Source organism: Mesocricetus auratus, unplaced genomic scaffold (assembly GCF_017639785.1).
Source record: "Mesocricetus auratus isolate SY011 unplaced genomic scaffold, BCM_Maur_2.0 Super-Scaffold_100027, whole genome shotgun sequence".
NCBI classification, from domain to species: Eukaryota; Metazoa; Chordata; class Mammalia; order Rodentia; family Cricetidae; genus Mesocricetus; species Mesocricetus auratus.
Genome location: NW_024429208.1, coordinates 1,208,877 through 1,227,021, shown reverse-complemented (window position 1 = coordinate 1,227,021; position 18,145 = coordinate 1,208,877). Strand labels below are relative to the sequence as shown.

Here is an 18,145-nt window from a genome sequence, read left to right as displayed (position 1 = left end):
TCCAAGGGCCTGATGTAGCCAAGTTTCACAGGATCCTGAGACTGCATTCCTACCAAGTTTGCAGGTGTCTTGAGTGTTATTTCCAGTATCGGCCACACGAGGGCAGTAACCACAAGCACCATGGCTAAAAGCTATCCTCTCCCACCGTGGGAATCAACCAGCCTGTGGTTACAGCTCTCCTTGTATCTCTTCAAGACTTGATCACTTCTTCTCCCCGTCTCCTACAAGCCCAAGACTCTAAAGAGCACTCAGTGAGCTGGGCGACGGTGGCGCATGCCTTTAATCCCAGTACTCGGGAGGTAGAGACAGGCGGATCACTGTGAGTTCGAAGGCAGCCTGGTCGACAGAGAAGAGTTCTAGGACAGCCTCCAAAACAATCCAGAGAAACACTGTCTCGAAAGACAAACAAACAGAAAAGCGCCCAATGTTTTCCCTTTTTTTTTTTTATGAGACCGGGTTTCTCTGTATTGTTTTGGAGGCTGTTCCCCACCTTACTTAAGGTCAAGGGGTGCTGACTGAGTGAGTACGTGCTTCTATACCACCGGTTGGCTTCCATTCTCAGCGCCTATCAGGTGGCTCCCAGCTTGAATTCCAGCTCCAGAGAATCCAACACTCTCCCCTGGCCTTTGCACCTCCCCACACCCCTACGCCAACATGTGTGTGCTCATGCGCAGATACGTGCGCCCCACAGGCACATACATGTGCATGTCTCGAGTGTCAGGGGTGGAACTGTTTGAAGAGACTCTGAGGGTTAAGGGGTGTGACCTTGTTGGAGGAAGCCTGTCACAGTTTTGAGCCTTCCTATTGCTGGTGGATTAGGATGTAGCTCTCAACTGCTCCGCACCAGGCCTGCCATGCATGCCTGCCTTTCCTGCCGTAATGGACTAAACCTCTGAAATTGTAAGCCAGCCACCAATGAACGCTTTCTAGGAGTTGCCTTGATCATGGTGTCTCTTTACTACAATAGAACAATGACTAAGACAAATATTTTTATTTGTGTGTATGTGTCTATGTGGGGTCATATGCATGAATACAAGTGTTCTTGGATCCCCTGAAGCTGGAGTTATGGGTAGGTGTAAATTGCCCAACACAGGTGCTAGGAACTCATAGCCTGTGGAACAGCATCGAGGACTCAACTTTTATGTGTATGGCTGCTTTCTGAATGTATGTGCACTGCATGTATGCAGGGCCCTCCAAGGCCAGAACAAAGTCAGGTCTACTGGGATGAGAGCTGCAGTTGTTAGGGGGCCATGCAGGGTGCCGAGAATTGAACCTAGGCCCCCCAGATGTGCATGCAGGGTGCCGAGAATTGAACCTAGGCCCCCCAGATGTGCATGCAGGGTGCCGAGAATTGAACCTAGGCGCCCCAGATGTGCATGCAAGGTGCCGAGAATTGAACCTAGGCGCCCCAGATGTGCATGCAGGGTGCCGAGAATTGAACCTAGGCCCCCCAGATGTGCATGCAGGGTGCCGAGAATTGAACCTAGGCCCCCCAGATGTGCATGCAGGGTGCCGAGAATTGAACCTAGGCGCCCCAGATGTGCATGCAGGGTGCCGAGAATTGAACCTAGGCCCCCCAGATGTGCATGCAGGGTGCCGAGAATTGAACCTAGGCGCCCCAGATGTGCATGCAGGGTGCCGAGAATTGAACCTAGGCCCCCCAGATGTGCATGCAGGGTGCCGAGAATTGAACCTAGGCCCCCCAGATGTGCATGCAGGGTGCCGAGAATTGAACCTAGGCGCCCCAGATGTGCATGCAGGGTGCCGAGAATTGAACCTAGGCCCCCCAGATGTGCATGCAGGGTGCCGAGAATTGAACCTAGGCCCCCCAGATGTGCAGCTAGCACTTTTTTTCCAGGACAAGGTTTCTCTGTGTATCCTGGTTGTCGTGGAACTCGCCTGTAGACCAGGCTGGCCTCGAACTCACAGAGATCCGCCTGCCTCTGCCTCCCAAGTGCTGGGATTAAAGGCGTGCACCACCACCACTCAAGCTCACACACGCTAAAGTGTGTGCCGTGTTCTGTGTACAGCAGCAGCAATAGTGTCACAGTTTACAATTATCCACATAGCCCCTCAACACCAGCTCCACTGCACAGATGGGAACCAAGCTATGGAAGAGCTTCAAGGTCAACCAGCATCCCAGCCACCTTAAACACTCCATAGTGGCGGGCCTTAAAACCCCCTTACACTCCTCGGTGTGCTCACTGCACCCCACTTCTGACTGCTTGGAAAACAATTTTTCCACACTGGACTCTGTATTTGCCCTGGAAAACCATTCACTCCTTTCTCCTCCAACACTTCACATTATTTAGGGGTCTGTTTTCTCCATTTCCCCCTTCTATCCACCGGCTCCAAGTGTTTCTCTAACACTGGACCTGCTTCTCCCAGGTGGACAGGCTCTGGGCCTCACTCCTGCTGCAAGTGTGACTCCAAATAACCCATCTCTGGAAATCTGTCCTTTCTGGACACATGCAATCTTTAACCCAAATATTAAGCACGTGGGAGTCAGCCGTATCAGAAATGTCCACGCCTTAGATTTCAAGTCTTCCCTGGCTCACTGAAGCCAGTTTTCCTCTTTCCCAGTCCCCCACAGCACCATACCTTCCACACCCCTTCCCTGCAGGTCCACAGAAGGCACACTGGCGGGGGGGGGGGGGGGACAGCAAAAGCTGAGCAAACTCCACACAGGGACAGAGTTAGCACCCACTCCTTTATTTCCTCCCTTCTGAAAGGAGACTTCAGTTCAGCAGCTTCCTTTCCTGCCCTCCCTAAGTCCCCACCAGACAAGTGACGCACCACCTTGGGGTGGTGACAACAGGTCTCAGACACTCGCTTCCAGCTGTGCCGTGGGTCCGGTTTGTGACAGTGAGTCAGGACCCTTCCAAAAGGAGGGACCAGAGTCAGTGCTGAGCGGCCAGGGTCTTGAGACAAGAGGCTACCTTAACTTGGCTTGAGGGGAAACTGACCACAGCAAAGGTCACCTCTGTCTGAACAGAGATGCTGACATAAGCCAGCTCAGTCATCTGAAGGGGACTCTGTCCTTTGGAGGGAAGGACACAGCCACACGGATCCTGTCACACATGTCAAGGCAACACTTCACCTTCATGGCCCGTGTGGCTCAGTTGGCAGCAGACACAGCAGGCGTCTGGGTGGACAAAGGGGGATGGCAGAGACCCTAGCCACAGGGTCTCAGCAGGCTTCCAGGAGGCGAGCTCAATCCCGAGGCCGGTTGACCATGACTTCACCCAGGGCCTCCAACACCTCTCGCTTGTAGTCATCGAAGTCACCGTCGATCTGACTGACACTCTGCTCCTCCACCACCCACAACTGGCAATTGGTTTCTGTGATGAGTCGGGCATCGTGGCTAACGACGATTACAGCTTTGGAGAAAGATGATAAAGGCAGGGTAGGAGAAAGGCATCAAGCGTGGAAACGGCGAGCCCCAGGCCACGCCTCTTTGGCTGCTCCTCCTGCCCAGCACACTTACCTCCCTTGTACTCGTTGATGGCCTCCCCCAGGGCATCAATAGACTCTATGTCCAAGTTATTGGTTGGTTCATCCTGCGGAGGAGAAGAGGTCCATGGCAGAGCACCGCAGCACCTGTGTGCGGCTCTTACCTTCAAGTCTTTCCCTGCGCCCGGCCACTCACCAAGATGAGGACATCAGGCTCCCGGCAGGCCAGCTCAGCAAACACGACTCGGGCTTTCTGCCCACCTGCCACAAAAGGAGAGGTATTCAGACCCCTGTCACCTGCCTGCAGAAGACACATTCTCCTTCCAGTCTCCAGGGAGAGGCGATGAGGTCATACCAGAGAGTTTGCAGATCTGGATGGTGTGGGCGTGGCTCTCGAGGCCAAAGCGGCCCAGGCACTTCCGGGCATCCTGGTAGGGCAAGTTGAAGCTCCTCTGCAAGTACTCGGTGGGGGTCTCCTCCATGTGCAGCTGCTCTGCATACTGCTGGTTAAAGAAGCCAATTTTCTGGCACAGAGGAGAGGGAGGTGGTGAGTGTGGGCCTGCTTCCAGCCAGACTCCCACACCTCAGCCCCACAGCCGGCTTACTTACCAGTCGATGGTTCTTTCTCATTTCCCCGTTGGTCTGCAAGGAAAAAGCAGGTGTAAGAGCAGGGATGCGGGAAGGTGGTAACACCATAGCCCAGTTTTTCTTTGTTTTATTAATTATGTATACAGTGTTCTGCTGCATGCATGCCTGCAGGCCAGAAGAGGGCACCAGATGTCATTACAGGTGGTTGCGAGCCACCATGTGGTTGCTGGGAATTGAACTCAGGATCTCTGGAAGTACCAGCAGTGCTCTTAACCTCTGAGTCATCTCTCCAGCTCCTTCCTCCCTCCTCCTCTCCCCCCCCCCTCTTTTTTTTTTTTTTTTTTTTTTTGGTTTTTCGAGACAGGGTTTCTCTGTATTGTTTTGGAGGCAGTCCTGGAACTAGCTCTGTAGACCAGGCTGGCCTCAGACTAACAGAGATCCGCCTGCCTCTGCCTCCCAAGTGCTGGGATTAAAGTCGGGTGGGGTGGGGGTGGGGTGAGAGGAGGCACTACTGCAGGAGACATCCAGGTCAAGCTAGGTGGGTGGCATCAGCTTGTAATCCCAGTTACTTAAGAGGCCAAGAAAGGACAGGGATGGCAAAATTTGAGGCTATTCTGGGTAATTTAGCAAGACCTTATCTTAAACGAAAAGTAAAACCAGATGAAGGACACAGCATGTCAAAGGCCCCGGGCTCAACCTCAGTACTACAAATGACAAAAAGAACCCTACACTGTGGTATGTGCAGTATGGCACCAGGAAAAACATGACTTGTGAGCTCTAAAGGATAAATCAAAGTCCTGGGCTCCGTCTCTGCATTCTTCCCCAGCTTACACACTTGCAATCAGTCCAACAAGGACACACTGCCCTGTCATCTGGTTTAAGCTGGGCCCTCTCCTCTCCCCTTGGCTTTAGGACTCACCGGTGTCAGCTTCCCAGTCAGCAGCAGGAGAAGGGTGCTCTTCCCCACGCCGTTGGGGCCCACGATACAAACTGGAAGGAGACGGATGAGCAGTCAGAGAAGCAGCCTCAGTCTGAGACCCCTGCTCCTGCTGAGTCACCCAGGACCAACTTACTCCGTGAATCCATGTCGATCCCAAAATCCAGGTTCTTAAAGAGCGGCTTCTGCCCCTCGTAGCCAAATGTCACACCTGAGAAAAAGCAGCTACTTATAATCTCCCCAGTCACCCCGGATGCAGGGCCCCAGAGGAAAGGGTCCCCTTACTGTGCAGCCCTAGCACCGGCGGGCTGAGGGGTGGCGGGTCTGGGAAGGTGAAGCGCACGGTGTACTCCTTGGGACGCTTCAGGAGCTCAGGGGGCTCCTGAGACTCTTCGTCCTGGTTTTTCCGCCGGCACTTCTGCTGTTTGCGAGTCAGGACTTCCTTGGTTTGCTTCTCCTGGGTGAGGGAAGGAGGACGCGCTCCAGACGCCGCCCAGTCCCACGGGCTCCCCCACCCTAGCTCCACCACAAGCGTGGACACGTACGGCCTGCTTGGTGGACTTGCCCCCAGCCTTCAGCTCCTTCAGCTTCTTCTCCTGTTTCTCGTACTGCTTCATCAGATCCTTCTGCTTCTGCTGGTACATCTTCTTGAAGGTCACTGGGGGTGGAGGGGCAACCAGGGTCAGGGGAGTGGGGGAGAGCAGCCACGTATATGCCCGGGGACTGCTACTCAGACTCTGCCACCTGTCCCCAGGCCACGGAACAGCATGCTTACTATAATTGCCCCTGTAGTAATGGAGCCTCTGGGTGTCGAGGTGGATGATATCAGTGCAGACATCGTCCAGAAAGCCCTGGTCGTGGGAGACGATCAGCAGCGTCTTCTTCCAGCCCTGAAGGTAGCTGCAGTAGACAGGAGCGTGGAGTGTCACAGGGTGTGAACCACGGATGGAGATAATGGGGAGGGACGGGGAGCAGCCCACGGGAGCCAATGACACACGGGAGTCAATGACACACCACGGGCTGAGCCCAGGGAGCCAATGACACACGGGCTGAGCACACGGGAGCCAATGACACACGGGAGCCAATGACACACGGGCAGCGCACTAACTTGTTGAGCCAGATGACGGCGTTGAGGTCCAGGTGGTTAGTGGGCTCATCCAGCATCAGCAGGGTGGGCTCCATGAACAGCGCCCTGGAGAGCAGTGGAGTCAAGGTCAGGAAAGAAAGGCGTCTGCTCGCCAAACCCAGAGTCCCTGGCTGGAAAACTCAGTAGCACTTTTTATCAGGAAGGGGTCAAAAGGGAGAATGACCCAAGTTCTCGCAACACACAAGTTGGCCTCAAACCTCTTGCTACGCAGTCCCTGGAAGACAGGGAAGGGAAGAGAAACTGTCGGAGGAGAGGGAGGGCCCACCTGGCCAGGGAGACACGCATGCGCCAACCGCCAGAGAATTTCTGTGTGGGACGATTCTGCATCTCAGGATCAAAGCCCAAGCCAGCCAGGATGCGCCTCGCCTTGGCCTCTGCAGCTGCTGCCCCAGTGGCCCTCAGTTCCTCATACACCTGGGAGGAGGGAGAAGAGGACACATGTCCAAGGGTCCAAGGACCCCCAAGGCTCACCTTGTGTCCCCTGCGCCATCTCCTCTACCTTTTCCAGTTTCTCGGCAGCCGTGTCGTCCCCCTGCTCCAGCTGTCCCTGAAGCTGTCGCTCCTGCTCTAGCAACCGGAGTCGTTTGGTGTCCGCACGGAGAACAGCTTGCACTGCTGGTGTCTCATCAGCCACCACCTCTGCAGAAAGGGAGGTCAAGACGACAGTGCCGGCCCGCCCACCCGCCCGCCCTGTGCAGCACTGCATGCTGCTTCCAAATCAGGCCTTCTCCAGCCCTTAGTCCCCCTGCCCACAATTCTAGTTCCCAGCCTCACCCTGCTCACACAGCAGCACGTCAATGTTAGGGGGGATGCTCAGGGCACGGTTGGCAATGTGCTTCAGGAGTGTGGTCTTGCCTTTGCTGGAGAACACAAGCCATAAATCAGGACCCGGCCACCCAGTGCAGTCCTCCTTTCCCCCTTCAGTCCCACCTTCTCACCCATTGGGTCCCACCAGCCCGTAGCGGCGGCCTGCAACGATGTACAGGTCAGCGTTGACAAACAGCTCCTTGCCATGGGCTGAGATGCTGAACTTTTCCAACTGCAGCCGACGGAATGGATGAGCCCAGGACAAAAAACAAAAACAACAAAAACAAAAAACAAAAAAAAAAAAACAGGCACACAAAGAGGCACGTGAGAGACTTCTTTCTGCAGTGGGGCTGTCTTCCTACCCCTCTCCCCCCGAGCATGGGTCCCCCTTTTCCTTCCGGCTTTCCCGTCACCTTTCTCAAGCTGGCAGAACCCTCTCTTTCCTTAGCGCATTCACCCCTTTACACGCCTTCTGGTTTGCCAACAGCCCACATATGCAAGGTGAGGCCAGGCCTCTGCAGAAGTGATAACGGGGCAAGGGCCCCATACCCCACCTTGATGTCAGATGCGTTTTCTAACATCGCCTGGCGGGAAGACACCTCTGCTTGGGACACGGAGAAGTCATTTTCCGCAGCATTAGCTGCTTTTAATGATTCCACCTGGCGTTCATAGTCCATCTGAGAAGGAGGGAAAGGATGTCTGATGTCACAACACGGCAGCTCCATGTAGTCATGGCTGAGACACAATTCCAGCCTCCATTCAGCCGCTCAGCTTCAGCACCCTCCAAAGCTCTCCTCACACCTCGTCTTACAAACCCACAGAACCCACGCAGGCCAATGGCTGACCTGTTTCTTTAGCTTTTTCTTTTCCTTTTTGCTAAGGTGGGCATAGGGGTCGTTTGCCTTGGACGCCCCCTCTTCCTCTTCTCTCTCTTCCTTTTCACCCTGTGAGAACACACGGCAATAAACAAGCAGAAGCAACGGCACCACCAAGAACTGAGATTCTAAGAAGCTGACGCTGCTGGGTGTGGGGCGCACACCATTACTCCCAGCACTTGAGGCAGTGAGTTTTACCTCCTGGTCTATAGAGGGAGTTCCAAGACAGCTAGGACTACACAGAGAAATCTTGTCTTGAAAAGCCAAACCCAAACCCAACAACACCAAACCAAAGCTTCAAGATTCCTGCCTTACACCCAGTGGTGCAGGGAGCAGTCTTCTCTATTCAGCCTGGAGATGGCTCATGGTCCTCTCTCCTACTTATCCCAAGCCACTGATCTATATGCAGTCCTTTGTCAACCTCTGCCACCAGGAACCACTGGTAAGAAATGCCTGCAACTGAAGATGCAACTCCCCAGTGTTTGTCTCTAACATGCAAAGAACAGACGTGCAGTGCACAGCCTAGGGTTGTCATAGGCAAGACCTGAGACTGGACGTGTTTGAGGCACGGAGAGTTACATGTGTTCTCTATCACAGAGCCAGGGAACGAACGGCACAGGCAGAACCAGGACCATCAGTGCGAACTCACTCCAGGCCCTTTCCAAACCCTTCCATCTGGTGCTGCACTCCGGCCTCTGGGCCAAACCTGACCCAATGCCTGTCTTCATGTGGCCCATGGGATAAAATGGCAAGAAGATGAGACAGATACTCTGTGTAGCCCTGGCTGTCCTGGACTCACTCTATAGTCTGGGAGAGTTCTGCCTCTGCCTCCCATGTGCTGGGATTAAAGGTGTAACCCACTGTGCTGGGCGTCAGCGTCTCACTGCACAAAGTCTGTGACCCTTGCTTCGGTCAGCAGCAGGCTCCACCCCACCCTAGCAGAGTCCAAACCTGCTCTGTGTCCTTGGCTGTCTCTCTGTCCTTCCCTGGCTTGGGAGGCTCCTTTTCTTCAGCTGCTTCTTCATCATCTTCCCCTTCACTGTCTAGAGCCGCGAACTTATTCTGAGGCTAACAAGGAAAGCCAGGCCTGATGAAATGCCCACCTGGAGAGCCGCCCACCAGGAGAGCCGCTGGCTCCACCTGCAGCCCCTCTTACCTTGGCCTTTCCTTTGGACTTCTCCTCCTTACCCCGTCTGCTCTTGAGCCCGGGCTGCTGTTCCTCAGACACAGCCTGTAGGACACGAGAGATGATTGCTACTCTGCCACTTACAAGCATTTCTAGAGAGCCTGCCATGGTTCAAAAGGGCTATGGGGGTGGGAACATGAGACAGGAACGTCCCACTCAGCATGGGGTTCAACAGGTGGGTGAGAAGGCTCTGGGGAGGGGGCAGCAGGCCGGGCACAAAGTCTTCAGCCAGCACGCAGCCACACTGGATGCCAGCACAGTGTCCCAAGAGGAGGCGGCAGGCGGAGGGCCTTTGTTCCCGATGCTGAGTTTAAATCTTTAGAGTACCACATGACTGACAGACTGCCGACTTTACAGAGAAGAGCCGGGCCAGTGTGAGGAGGCACTGGGGGGTGGGGCCACCGCCTCACCTTGTTGATACGATTCTTCTCCGGCTTGGCAGGCTTGGGAGCTTGCTTTTCCTCCTCCTCGTCACTGTCACCCTGAATCAGGGCTTCAAAGGCATTCCCACCCTACAGGGGCAGGCACAGCAGTCAGTCAGTGGGGTGCTGCGACTGCCCCTAGGATCAGCTCTGCTGCCGACAGCTCACCTTGGCTTTCTTCCCTCCTCGGGGAGCTGGGGCCGGCACTGAAATGACAAGGGGAGAGGAAGTGGTCAGGAAAATTCCAGTGTTTTTGGCTCCTTCACTTCACCAACTCCAACGCCTACTCCCGCCAATATGGATGGCCAATGCCTCCTCCCCTCAGGTTGCTTTCTTTTCTCTTTGAGACAGAGCTTCTCTGTGCAACAGTCCTGGCTATCCTAACCCTGCTTTCTAGACCAGGCTGGCCTTGAACGCAAGAGATCCCCTGCCTCTGCCTCCCAAGCTTGGGGTTAAAGGCGTCCCCTCAAGAAACTCACCCTCGTCCTCATCAATGGCCGGCACAGAGAGCTTCTTAAGACGCTCCATGAGCTCCTTCTCCTCCTCCTCCCCATCGTCGTCCACATCCTTCCTCCGCCGGCCTTTGCGGGTGTCCCGCTTCTTCTTCTGCTGCTGAGACACCAGTGTGAGAGTTAGCTGAGGTCACGGGCTGCTGGGTCCATGATGCCCTGGGACTCCTAGCCCTGCACGCACACCTGCTGCTGCTGCTGCTGCTGCTGCTGCTGCTGCTGCTGCTGCTGCTCCTTCTCCTTCCGTGTCTTCTCTTCGTCCCCGGCCTGCTTATCCTCCACTGCCAGCTCCTCAAAGAACTGTAGGGTAAGACATAGGCACGCTGCTCAAAGGGCAACCAGCCACGGCAGGCCTCCTCCTCTTGCTCCTCTCGTCGTTAAAAAGTGCCAGCACTCATCTGTTTTTATTTAAGTCACCATGTCTGGCTCTCACTCATGTTCTCTCCCCACGAACTTAACTTTCAGTGTCCACTTTTATACAAAGGATGACACATGCATGCCCACAGAAGCTGAGTCCATTGATACTTCTCATCCTCCAGAGCCACAAGAAAGCAGTATTTGCTCTTTGCGATGTTTTCCACCTTGTATAGGGTTTTTCTGTGTAGCCCTGGGTGTCCTGGAACTCACTCTGTAGACCAGGTTTGCCTTGAACCCAAGAGACTCATTTGCCTGCTTCTGCCTCCTGAGTGTTAGGATTAAAGGTGTGTGTTACCATCACCACTGCCCACAACTTTTTGAGTTTTAAAAATATTAACTCATGGGGCTGGAGAGATGACTCAGTGGTTAAGAGCACTGACTGCTCTTTCAGAGGACCTGAGTTCAATTCCCAGCACCCACATGGCAGCTCACAACTGTCTGTAATCCCAGTTCCAGGGGACCAGACACCCAGGGCAAAGCACCAATGCATTTAAATAAAAACTAATAAATTAAATTTCACATGAGCCCATGTGCCTCCTGCTTCCTGAGTAATGAAACAACCCACTGACCTTCTCCTAGCAAAACCTCCCCCTCAGATTTCAAAGTTCATTTACACTGCTTGGGAATACCCATGGTCATTTCTTCCTGGACCCTCATTTTCTCACCGTCTTTTTGGTCTTCTTGTCCTTTTTGCCTTTCTTCACCACTTTTTCTGGAAGGTTAAACAGACATCACATTAGCTTATTATAAATGCCCAGTGCCCAGTGGTCCAAGCTTCCTGCAGAGCTCCAGCTGGTCCTACCATGAAGAACTAGTCTGGTCTTACAGAAACAATCACTTCTACTTTCATCCATTCATCCAAACACCTATTTCTTTAAAGCATTATTTTAGATTTTTTTTTTTCGGTTTTTCGAGACAGGGTTTCTCTGTGGCTTTGGAGGCTGTCCTGGAACTCGCTCTGTAGACCAGCCCGGTCTCGAACTCACAGAGATCCGCCTGCCTCTGCCTCCCGAGTGCTGGGATTAAAGGCGTGTGCCACCAACGCCCGGCTCTATTTTAGATTTTTTAAGTATAAGAGTGTTTTGCCTGTACGTGTGTATGTGCACTATGAGCCCACCATCCCACCTAAGGGAGTTATGATGTCATGAGCCACCATGCGGGTGTCCTCTGCAAGAGCAGCAAGTGCTTGTAACCATCCGCCATCTGTCCTGTCCCACAAACACCTAGTTAGTAAACAGACATGAGGGATGCAGGCAGCTTCCCCTAGTGCTTGTAGGCTTTGGAAGACAGCTCTTTAAAGAGAAAGGGCCTGAACTTGCCCAATGGCAAGGAAAGGCAGATCTGATGGGGAAAGGAGAGGCTGGGCTCAAGTCTAGTGCCAAGCATGGCCCCTGTGGAGGAGGCTAAGCCAGAGGAGGAGCCGTCAGGTACAGGTGAGTCACTGTGCCATGTTCAGGTCAGCTGTGAGGAGAAACACTTGGAAACAAAGACCTTCCGTGGCTGCAGCTGAAACGCAGAGGGTCAAACCGAGCAGGGTAGGGTGTGAAAGGAGGGCTGCTTAGTCAGGTAAGGAGCCACAAGCTTACTGGTATGATCTTGTGTGCCTTCAAGCCTTGCATCCCCTTCAAGCGGGCAAGGACGGGAGCAAGAATAGCGGGAAAATCTGTTGAGACTGTCACTGCACTTTCATGGCGGGAGGGGAGGAGGGGCAGAACCCACAGGTGGAGAGGAACTCAGACATGCAGTCCTTTGGGAGACAGTGGGAAAGAGTGTGGTTCCACCCACCTTGCCTTCTGCAGGGGAAGAAGACAGGCCAAGCTTATGAATGCGGTTACGGCGTGTGTGTGAAGGCTGAAGGCCACGGACAATGGCCATCTGCAAATGAACCTCACACAGGCCCATGTCCCACCCGCTGTGTTAAAACTGCAGTCTAAAGGACAGTAGTCATTTTTCCTGTGCAAGTCTTGCAGCCTAGAGAGTGACCCGAAAGACCACTTGTCTCTCAGGGAACAAAGGGAGTCAGACTGATTCCACTCCTCATTTCTGCCCAACTGTCCCTCCAGGTAGCGGTCTACACATCGCCTCCACTCTATCCAGAGGCAGAAGTGATCACATGACTTCCCTTCATGGCCAGGCCTACTACCGTGTCTTCTGAATGGCCATACTCAGAGCAGTCTGGCACTCACTCTGTGACACACAAGCACCTCTCTGCTATCTATCACTGTATTCTTTTTTTGTTTTTTTTTTGTTTTTTCTGAGACAGGGTTTCTCTGTATTGTTTTGGAGGCTGTCCTGGAACTCGCTCGGAAGTCCAGGCTGGCCTCAAACTCACAGAGATCCGCCTGCCTCTGTCTCCCGAGTGCTGACATTAAAGGCGTGCACCACCAACGCCCGGCACTGTATTCTTTAGAAATACATTTATTTTATATGTATGGGTGTTTTATCTGCGTGTGATGCTCAAGGGTGCCAGGAGACGGCATCAGATCCTGTGGACTAGAGTTACACCCAGTTGTGAGTGGGAACTGAACCACAGTCCTTTCAGAATTGCTGACTGCCAAGCCTTCAGCCCCACAGTAAGTATTCTTAGATCAGAATTCCACATGTTCCACAGTCCTTATTTATTAGGAAAGTCCTACTAAATATCTACTTTGTCAAAAAAAAAAAAAAACACAACCCTGGAGATACTAAAAGACAATCTCTCTACTTTAGAGTCTGAAAGCCTAACAGAGTAGGGAGTTGGTGGTGCACACCTTTAATCCCAGCACTCGGGAGGCAGAGGCAGGTGGATCTCTGTGAGTTCGAGGCCAGCCTGGTCTACAATAGCGAGTTCCAGGACAGCCTCCAAAGCCACAGAGAAACCCTGTCTCAAAAAACCCAAAACAAACCAAATAAACAAAAAAAGAAAACAACAACCAACCCTGCAAAACAAAACAAAACCACCTCATATTACTAAAATTAGGGGCAATTTTGTGTGGTGCTGTGACTCACACACACCCGCTGGTTACAACTGAACTACACCTCAGTCCTTTGTTTTCACCTTTTAGTTTGAGGCAGAGTCTCACTAAGGTACCCAGATTGGCCCTGAACTTGAACTTGTGATCTGTCCTGTTTCAGCCTCCCACATATTTGGAATTACAGGTCTGAGCCACTAGGCCAGACCCCCTCTCCCCTGCCCCCCCCACACAAACAAAACAAAACAACCCCCCCAAGGTTTCTCTGTGTAACAGCCCCAGCTGTCCTAGACTCTGCAGACCAGGCTGGCTTTGAACCTGAACTCATCAGATTCACTTGCTCCTGCCTCAGAGTACTAGAATTAAAGGTGTGAGCCTGACTTCACAGTTCCATTCTCTAATTCCTACTGTCTGCTAAACTGGTCTGAGGTCAGCAGGACCGAGCCGGGCCGCGTCTCTCCTCTTCCAATCCCACAGCCCTTTCCTCAAGCTGTCCTGAGCCTCGCAGCAAAAGAGAACGAGGCTGACCCGGATGTGTAATCAGGTTAACAGGCAGGCTGAGGAAGGAGGACTGGCTTCCAACCCTGTCTCAAGATGAGCAAGAGTAGAGGAGGGATCTATCTTCCCCAGCTCGAGGCCATTCTCCACTTTACAGCTGGACATGACTTCAAGGCTCAGGCTGGAGCAACACGCGTTCAAGACCATTCCTGGCTGTACACGAGCTTAAGGCCAGTCTGGGCAGTATTAGATCCTCGTATTAAAACAAAACAAACAAACAAAAAGTCTAAGCTGTGTTTATAAGGTGTAAATGAAGCAAAAGTGAATTTTATGTTTAGACTGGCATCCTATCCTCGAGCATTTATCCCATATGTGTAGCTCCTAAACACTCAGAGGTCTAACAATCTGGTCTGGAGAGCACTTCTTTTTCTTTTCTGCGGGGCTTACACAGGGGCAGAGTTTCTCTGTGTGGCCCTAGCTGTCCTGGAATTCACTCTGTAGACCAGGCTGGCTTTAAACTCAACAGATCTGCCTGCCTCTGCCTCCCAAGTGCACAGGCAAGCGCCGACACTCCCACTGGGTATCACTTTGTTTTGTTTTGTGTTTTGTTTTTCGAGACAGGGTTTCTCTGTGACTTTGGAGGCTGTCCTGGAACTACTAGCTCTTGTAGACCAGGCTGGTCTCGAACTCACAGAGATCAGCCTGTTTCCGCCTCCCGTGTGCTGGGATTAAAGGTGTGCGCCACCGCCCAGCTAGGTATCACTTCTTAACAAATACCACCCTCCCTTTTAAAAAAAAAAGATTTTTTCCTGCATGCAACATACAACGTTCTGCCTCCATGTATGCCTGCAGGCCAGAAGAGGGCACCAGATCTCATTATCAATGGTTGTGAGTCACCATGTGGTTGCTGGGATAGAACTCAGGAGCTTTGAAAGAGCAGCAGTGTTCTTAACCTCTGAGCCATCTCTCCAGCCCCCTCCCCCCTTTTTGGCCAGGAGATATTGCCGGTTTCCTCATTTGCCTCTAATTCCTCTGGCTGTTCTTGGAGCCATGCTCTCACCCTCCGTGCTGGCTAACCACCCCCTTATTGGTGAGGTTCTTGAGGGTCCCACCCATCTTTTATTTTAACGGGGTCTGCACTCTCTAGGACTGCTTCACCTGTAACACGCTCATCTATGTCCTTACTGCAGCTCCTCTCTCACTAGAGACAGCTAGCCATGTGTCTTTGTCGTCTCCTCTGAGAAACCTCCAACTCAACCTTCAAAGCACACGGGGCTGGCAAGGCGGCTCGAGAGCACAGGCGCTTGCCGCACAAGTTCAAGGAGCCAAGTTCAATCCCCAGAAGGCACACACGGGCGGGACCGCCTGCAAAGTTGTCCGCTGACACAGGTGCTGGACCCCCGGCTCAGCAGTTCGGTGCACTTGGCTGCCCAGGTTTGATTCCCAGCACTCACATGGTGGCTCACAACCAAGTGTAACTCCAGTTTCTGGGGACCCGACGCCCTCGTCCGAGGAGGCTCGCACATGGCGCACACATTTCATACACACTAAACACAGAACCCCCACCCCATCTTTGCATGTTTTCCACCTTCTCTCTTTCTTGTTAACAACTTTATTTTCAGGGGGCAGGGGGCGGCCCACACCTTTGACCGCAGCACTTCGGAGGGCAGAAGCAGGGGATTTCTGTGAGTTCAGGGCCAGCATGGTCTAGAGTAAATTCCAGGACAGCCAGGGACACACAGAGAAACCTTGTGTCAAAATAAACAAACAACAACAACAACAAAACAGAGCAAAAAACAAAACAACAAAAAAAATATTTCCAGGTCTGAAGAGATGGCTCAGCAGTTAAGAGTAAGAGGACCTGGATTCAATTCAACAACTCTCTTTAACACCAGGTCCAGGGGACCCAATGCCCTCTCTGGTACAGGGCAAAGGCAAAGTAAACATTCACATAAAATGATTTCCTCCCCACCAGCTAGACATGGTGGTTCAAATTTAATCCCAGCATTCAAGAGGCAGAGGCACATGGATCTCTATGAGTTCCAACCAGCCTGGTCTACAAAGTTAGACTATATATAGTGAGATCCTGCCTAAATAAATAAATAAGTACAAAAAAAAAACCTCTTAGCCGGGCGTTGGTGGCGCACGCCTTTAATCCCAGCACTCGGGAGGCAGAGGCAGGCGGATCTCTGTGAGTTCGAGGCCAGCTTGGTCTACAGAGTGAGTTCCAGAACAGCCACAGAGAAACCCTGTCTCGAAAAACCAAAAAAAAAAAAAAAAAAAAAAAAAAAAACCAAAAAAAAAAACCGCTTTAATTTCAAGCACTACTATCAGCCATAGTGTATTAGCTACTCTTTAGCGGCATCTTGATTAACAGAGAGGAATTCTCCAGTCTTTACCCTTTATCTCTGGGTGTGCTCCAGGCCACCCGGACAGTGACACTCGGGTCTCAGCTGCTTCCTTGCCCCTTCTCACAGAGATCACTGCCAGAGTCCCGGGTCTACCTTCACCGATGCCACCCTCCCCTTTCAGTTTCCACACTAAACCGATCATAACGAGATTCAGGCCGGCTTTGGCTACTTAAGATTTTGTCTCAGCCGGGCGTTGGTGGCACACACACGCCTTTAATCCCAGCACTCCGGAGGCAGAGGCAGGCGGATCTCTGTGAGTTCGAGGCCAGCCTGGTCTACCGAGCGAGTTCCAGGACAGCCTCCAAAACAATACAGAGAAACCCTGACTCGAAAAAACAAACAAACAAACAAAAAAAAGATTTTGTCTCAACTAAGTCGGGCGGTGGTGGCGCACGCCTTCGATCCCAGCACTTGGGAGGCAGAGAGGCGGGCGGATTTTAGAGGGCAACCTGGCCTGCAGAGTGAGGTTCCAGGACAGCCAGGGCTATGTAGAGAGACCCTTGCGTTTAACAAACAAACAAAAGTTGATTCCAACTACAACAAATCAAAGGCGTCTGTTCCATCGAGCCTCATAATTGTTCCCTTCATCCCACTGGAGCCTCTTAAGTAAGAGTTCTTATTCCCAGCCGGGCGGTGGTGGTGCAGCCTTTAATCCCAGCACTCGGGAGGCAGAGGCAGGCGGATCTCTGTGAGTTCGAGGCCAGCCTGGTCTACAGAGGGAGTTCCAGGACAGCCTCCAAAGCTACAGAGAAACCCTGTCTCGAAAATACCAAGAAAAAAAAAAGAGTTCTTATTCCCTTCATCCCACGCCCACGGCGCGATGGGGGCCCCGGTCCTGCTAAAGTCAGCGCTGACAGGGACCCCACCCACCCACCCAATCCATCCTGACGCAGAGTTAACGCTCGGGGCAGCCAGCGGAGGGGGGGGGTGGTCCCCTCTGGGAGACGAGGCGGGGGGGTGGTGACTAGGGGCTCCCGGGCGGCGTGGGGATGCGGCGGGGGATCGCGGCAGGGCTCGTGCCGTGCTCGCCCGTACCGCGCGGCAGCGGAGATGACAGCAGATCTCCTAGCTCCGGTCGGCCCGTCCCTCCCTCGGAGCCATATGCTCGTCCCCGGTCTCCGGTCGGCCGCCCGGAGCTCTGGCGCGCGGACCTCTGCCCGGACGCACGCGGCGCGGGACCCACGTCCCACGGCGGCCGCCGTCCACCCCACCCCACGCCCGCCCGCACCTCCCCGCTCACCCTCGGGGCTCGTGTCCTCGCCTGACCCGAACCACTTGGGCTCGAGTGGCTGCTGCTTGGGACCTTTCGGCATCGCGGCGGCAGTTGCGAGTCCTCCGGGGCCCTCTGGCGCTGTTTCCGCTTCCGGCGGCGTGGGGCCGCCAGCGGGCCGGCTCTTCACTAGACGCCCCGCCCCGCCCCGCCTCTCTCCGCCCCGCCCCGCCCCCGAGTGCGCCAGGCCTTTGGGCGAGGGGGCGTGGCGGTACCGCAGCCCTGGGGGCGTGGCCTGGGAAAGACACGCGCTCGCCTGGAGCCGGCGAGCTGGCGGGCGGGTAGCGCGTTATGACGGTCCCCACGCTGGTGTGGCGACGCGGTGACACCCAGGGAGCGACATAATTTCTAAGTGGAAGGAAGTGCTTGAGGCAGCTTTTATCTCACTGTGTCACCTAAAGCCGGTCTGGAATTCGCTGTGTAGCCCGGGAGGCCTCCAATCGGACCCAGAGATCAGTCTGTCTTTGGGGCATGTGTTGTTGTCACATCCTGCTCTGAATCTTTTTGTTGTTGTTGAGACAGGGTCTCACTATGTAGTACTTGGCTGGCCTGGGACTCCTAGAGTTCTGCTTGCCTGTGCTGGGATTACAGGTCTGCACTATTATGCCCGACCGGTCACTTTATTAAAACAGTACACCTCTCCAACCATTCCCACTGCTTTGTAACTTCTTTGT

At 53.5% G+C, this 18,145-nt stretch overlaps 1 protein-coding gene across 3 annotated transcripts; it reads right to left on the bottom strand.

Annotated features, from left to right (window-relative positions):
* Window positions 1-2,691: 2,691 nt before the first annotated feature.
* On the bottom strand, window positions 2,692-17,596 carry Abcf1 (ATP binding cassette subfamily F member 1). Of its 3 annotated transcripts, none has more exons than XM_013126376.3 (25): window positions 17,442-17,596; window positions 11,007-11,053; window positions 10,111-10,224; window positions 9,895-10,027; window positions 9,584-9,621; window positions 9,404-9,505; window positions 8,964-9,038; window positions 8,759-8,875; window positions 7,778-7,876; window positions 7,487-7,609; window positions 7,064-7,164; window positions 6,900-6,985; window positions 6,625-6,764; window positions 6,391-6,539; window positions 6,087-6,170; window positions 5,754-5,878; window positions 5,524-5,636; window positions 5,264-5,435; window positions 5,115-5,189; window positions 4,961-5,031; window positions 4,063-4,095; window positions 3,809-3,977; window positions 3,650-3,714; window positions 3,488-3,560; window positions 2,692-3,380 (listed from the first exon to the last, which is right to left on the bottom strand). In XM_013126376.3, exons 1-25 carry the CDS (start codon window positions 17,512-17,514, stop codon window positions 3,214-3,216), a joined length of 2,544 nt encoding a protein of 847 aa, XP_012981830.1. In that variant the 5' UTR covers window positions 17,515-17,596; the 3' UTR covers window positions 2,692-3,213. The 3 variants fall into 3 exon arrangements, with proteins under 3 accessions (XP_012981830.1, XP_012981831.1, XP_040588162.1); XM_013126377.3 differs by having other exon boundaries at window positions 9,895-10,024; XM_040732228.1 differs by having other exon boundaries at window positions 9,895-10,021.
* Between the last annotated feature and the right edge of the window lie 549 nt (window positions 17,597-18,145).